Source organism: Vicia villosa, linkage group LG7, assembly GCF_029867415.1.
Source record: "Vicia villosa cultivar HV-30 ecotype Madison, WI linkage group LG7, Vvil1.0, whole genome shotgun sequence".
In the NCBI taxonomy this organism is placed as follows: Eukaryota; Viridiplantae; Streptophyta; class Magnoliopsida; order Fabales; family Fabaceae; genus Vicia; species Vicia villosa.
Window position 1 is genome coordinate 63,195,489 of NC_081186.1, and position 5,139 is coordinate 63,200,627.

Here is a 5,139-nt window from a genome sequence, read left to right on the forward strand (position 1 = left end):
TATTAGAAACAAAAGAAAATGATAATATAAAAATAAAATAAAAAAATAAAAAAATAAAAAAAAATATATAAAATACAAACAAGTTAGAGAGAGAAGCTCCAACCTCTCTCTAACTCTCTGCTTTTCGCCATGGAGTGGTCGAAGGCAAACAGAAAGATTTTCAAGAACGTCAAGTCAAGGTGGGACATTTTTCCGTTCAACTGGAGAGCCGGCGAGGACGACGCTTCTTCCATTGTCTCGATTTACTATTCTGAGTTCCCGGATAGGATCAAAGCTAAGGATCTGTTTGATTTATTCGGATGTGTGAGCAAATGTGTGGAGGTGGTTATCTCACCAAGGAGAAATAAATGGGGGAAGAGGTTTGGGTTTGGAAGATTTAGGGAGAAAGGAGATACAAGGCTGTTGGCGGTAAGGTTGGACTCGATCGAAATAGACGGCGAGAAGCTTCATGCAAACCTGCCGAGGTTTGAGCATAAAGGTGGGTTTTGGGAGCAGGCGGTTTCCGGAGGTAAAGTTTCTGAGCGGGTTGTGTTTCAGAAGTAGAAGCAGAATGTGGGCGGAGAAGGAGTGGGGAACGAATGGCGTAAGGGAGGAAGATCCTTCGCGGAGGCTGTTAGGAATCATCCCGTCAAAGGTCAATCTTCTTTTTCAGGGGATAATGTATTCTTCTGATTCTCAGATTAGGGCTTCTTTATCTAAGGCTTATATTGGTGTGGTGTCAAATCCGGGTTCCACTCATTACATTCAGGACAAATTTTATTCTGAGGGATATTTTTCAGATTAAGATCACTCCTTTGGAGGCTAATTTGTGTCTTCTTGAGGAAATCTGAGGAAGGGGAGATTCACGATCTTATTTGTGACGCCGAATCATGGTGGAAACAATGGTTCGATGCTATAAGGCCATGGAGAGTGAACGACATCAATAAAGAGAGAGTTACATGGATTCGTTTCTTTGGGGTTCCATGCCACGCTTGGACGGTGGAGTTCTTTGAAACTTTGGCGAATTCTATCGGAGTTTACATTTGTTCAGACGATAATATTCTTAACAAGAAAAGCATGGACGTTGCGAGAGTTCTTATTAGGATACCCGTTGATATGGTAGTTGCAGATTTCTTGGATGTGAATATTGGTGGTGAGTTATTTCCTCTGAGAATGAGAGAGGAATGTGCTAACTTCTTAAGGATGGAAACAACTTCACGGTCTCCCCAGGTTTAAGATACGGAGGGGTCGGATTGGGCTGAGGAATCGTTGGAGGATTTTGCCGAGGAAGGGTCCGATGACGGAGTGCTTTCCGATGAGGTGGAAGTGAGGGGGTGAAGACGAATAAGTGGGTGAATCGCTTGGACCGGAAAATAAAGAAGGGGATGGTACAGAAGTTGTTGTAAGTGACAATAGAGGTGAGGGGGGCAAAAGTCACGTAGCTTTATCTTTTGATCAGGCCATTGTGGCAGTAAAAGGTATGACGTGTCATCAAGGAGAAAGTTTAGATGTGTTGGAAGAAAGTGCAGCTTTGTCTCACACGGTAGAAACAAAATCAAATACTTTGGTGGAAAATATTTCTTACCCGGTGGGGCCCATAGTTTTGAGGAGTTTGATAAAAGGGCGAAAAAGATGAAATATAAAAGCTTAGCAGATTCCATTGGGCCGGTTAAAATTAATAAAGGAAGGCGGCCCAGACCCGGAAAGCACAAGAAAATTATTTCAACAAAACAGAAGGTGGACATGGCAACTGTAGCGAATTCAGATTCTATTTCTTCTGCTTCTTTCAAAGACTCAATTTCTCAAGGGGCAGTAAAGGGAGATAAGGGTGGGCAGGATTATGGAGGTCAATCTGAGGAATATATTATCGTTAGAAACAACAGGGGGTTGAAGGAGAGTCTGGGTTCTAATATTGGAAAGAAACTATGGAAAATTATGGAGGATTTGGGGGTTGAAGGTGTGGATCCTTTCAAGGACTATGTCTTCAGTATCAATAAGATGGAAAGAGCAGAAAATAACATAAAGTGGGGAAGGAAGGAGAACAACAAAATATTGCAATGATTATAGGCTCATTTAATATTCGTGGGGGAGGCAGCGGTATCAAGAGACGACGGGTCAGTCACATTATTAATAAAGGTTCTTTGTAGTTTTGGAGGTGTGGGGTTTTTAGGGGTGAAAGTTGTTTGGAAGAATGATGTGTACTATATTATTAATGTTTATTCTTTGTGTTCCTTCGCGGAGAAGCGTGTTTTATAGGGGAAGCTATTGGCCCTTAAATCTAGTTTCACGGACGAAGATTGGATCATTGGAGGTGATTTTAACACTGTAAAGAATAGATACGAAAGAAAGGGTGGCTCGGTGTTGAATGCTAGTATAGAATGGAGGAAATTCTCGGAGTTCATTGATTCGAATAATTTGGTGGATATTCCTTGCAAGGGGAATAAGTATACTTGGTTTGGTGGAGACGGGAAGACGAGAAGTAGGATTCATCATTTTCTGGTGGCGGATAATATTGTTAGCAAGTGGGGAGTGGTTGGACAATTTGTGGGGTCCGTGATATATCAGATCATTGTCCGATATGTTTGATTTCTGAGAAGTCAAATTGGGGACCCAAGCCTTTCAAAGTTAACAATGAATGGTTCTCGAATAAGGACTTTATTTCTTTTGTGGAGAAGGAATGGTTATCTATCAAGGTGGATGGAAGGGGCGATTTTGTGCTAAAGGAAAAGTTGAGGCTTTTTAAAATTAAGACTTCAATGGTGGAATATTAATATCTTTGGTAAGTTCGACTTGGCGGTAGAGAATGATGTGCGCTCTATTAATGAAGGTGTTGAAAGAGTTGATGATGAAGACGTGTGGGATTCTAACTCGGAAGTGGAAAGGAAAAAGAAGACATCTAGAGATTTTTGGATGAATTTAAATATAAAAGAGAATATGCTAATCCAGAAAGCGGGATTAAAATGGTTGGATGATGGAGATACAAATAGTAGGTTCTTTCATAGGGTAGTGAAAGTTAGGAGGAGAAGAAATCACATTGGCTCTATTTTGACGGATAGAGGGTTGATGGATTTGGTAGAGGAGGTTAAAGAGGAAGTTAAAAATCATTTCGAAAAGACGTTTTCCGGGGTGGTTAGGGGAACACCGGTCTTGGGCGGCATTCCTTTTAGAGGGTTGAATCGGAGTGAGACATCTTTTCTTGAGGAACCTTTTTCAGAGGAGGAAATCAAAGTTGCCATTTGGAATTGTGAGAGATCGAAAAGTCCGGGGCCCGACGGTTATTCTTTCTTGTTCATCAAAAATTGTTGGGATATTTTGAAGGCGGATTTTTTTAATTGTTTTAAATGCTTTCATGATGAAGAAATTTTATCAAAGGCTATAACTTCTTCTTTCTTGACATTGATTCCTAAAAAATCTAATCCTTTGGATCTTGATGATTATGGGCCGATATGTTTGGTGGGATGCGTGTATAAAGCCATTTCCAAGCTTTTGGCTTCGAGATTAAAGAAGGTGTTGGACTCTGTTATTTCCGATTGTCAAACCGCGTTTATTCCGGGTAGACAATTATTGGACGGTGTCTTGGTGGCCAATGAGGTAGTGGATTTTACGAAAAAAGAAGGTAATAGTTGTTTACTTTTTAAGATTGATTTTGAGAAGGCTTACGACAATGTTTCATGGGATTGTATTAGATACATGTTGAGAATGATGGGGTTAGGTGGTAATTGGTTAAGGTGGATGTAAGCCTTGATATTTTCGAGTAAAATGTCGGTTTTGGTGAATGGAAGCCCTACGAAAGAATTTGTGGTAGAGAGAGGTCTAAGGAAAGGGGATCCGTTATCGCCGTTTATTTTTGTCATTGTAGCGGAGGCGTTGAAGGGAATGGTTAGCAAGGTGGCAGAGATAGGTGAATATGTTGGTTTCAATATAAGGAGAAAGTGTAGTGTGGATATTTTACAATTTGTGGATGATACTTTATCGATAGGAAAGGGGAGATGGAAGCAAGTGTGGGCTATCAAGGCTATTCCAAGAGGTTTTGAGATGGTGTCGGGTCTTGGGATCAATTATCACAAAAGCAAAATTATTGGATTTAATGTTAGTGACAACTTTTTGGATATTGCTTCTAACTTTTTGTCTTGTAGGAGGGAAGATAATAACTTCACTTTTCTTGGTATTCCTATAGGAATTAATCCTAGAAGGATTTCCTCTTGGAACGTGATTTTGAACAAACTAAAGTCCCGTCTCTTGGATTGGAAGGTGCGATTACTTAGTTTTGGAGGTAGACTCACTCTCTTAAAATCCGTTCTTTGTAGTCTTTCGATATTTATGCTTTCCTTTTATAATGCTCCTAAGAAGGTGTTAATGGAGATATCGAGACTGCAAAGCAATTTTCTTTGGGGTGGAGTGGGGGAAAACAAGAAAATTCATTGGGTGAGTTAGAAATCTATTTGCTTACCTATTGAGAAAGGAGGCCTTTGTTTAAGAAGGATTCGTGATTTCAATTTTGCTCTCCTTCAAAAGTGGCGTTGGAGAATTCTAGGCGGTTCAAAGGATTTATGGTATAGAGTGTTCAGAGCTAGATACGAAGATATTAACCTCCACGTGGTTTCTTATAATAGCAAAGTTGATAAGAAGTTTTCGAAATCTACTTGGTGGACGGACATATTATCTTTGGAGAATAGTTACAATGAAAACTTGTTTGTTGATAATTGTAGATTTTTTATTGGTAATGGATACAACACTTCTTTTTGGCAATCAAGGTGGATGGGAGATTTTTGTTTGAAGGTTCTTTTTCCGGTGGCTTACAATCTTTCGGAGTTTAAATTTGTTTCGGTTGCGAGTATGGGAGGTTGGAGGGGAGACGTTTGGTTTTAGGGTAACTTTGGTATGCGAGTGGAGGGTAGCCCGGCGGCTACATTGGAGGCACAGCGGCTGCACCTGTTTCTTCAGGCTGTGCAACCTGTTTTTACGTCTAAGGACAGAGCCGAATGGTCTCCAAATCCGACCGATGGCTTCTCCGTGCGGGGCTGTTATGCTCTCTTCGACAAATTTCATGTACCTTTGGGTCCGGAGAAGGAATTCTCTCACGTTCTTAAGCTTATTTGGAAGATAGTTGTTCCTCAAAAGATCAAGGATTTTGGATGGAGATGTTGTATTAATAGGTTG

General features: G+C 40.5%; 1 protein-coding gene across 1 annotated transcript; it reads left to right on the plus strand.

The window, feature by feature from the left end:
- The first annotated feature begins 3,738 nt into the window (after window positions 1–3,738).
- LOC131619194 (uncharacterized) lies at window positions 3,739–4,848 on the plus strand. The gene is made up of 2 exons (XM_058890318.1): window positions 3,739–4,404; window positions 4,495–4,848. The coding sequence occupies exons 1-2, from the start codon at window positions 3,739–3,741 to the stop codon at window positions 4,846–4,848; spliced, it is 1,020 nt and encodes a 339-aa protein (XP_058746301.1).
- Window positions 4,849–5,139: the final 291 nt, after the last annotated feature.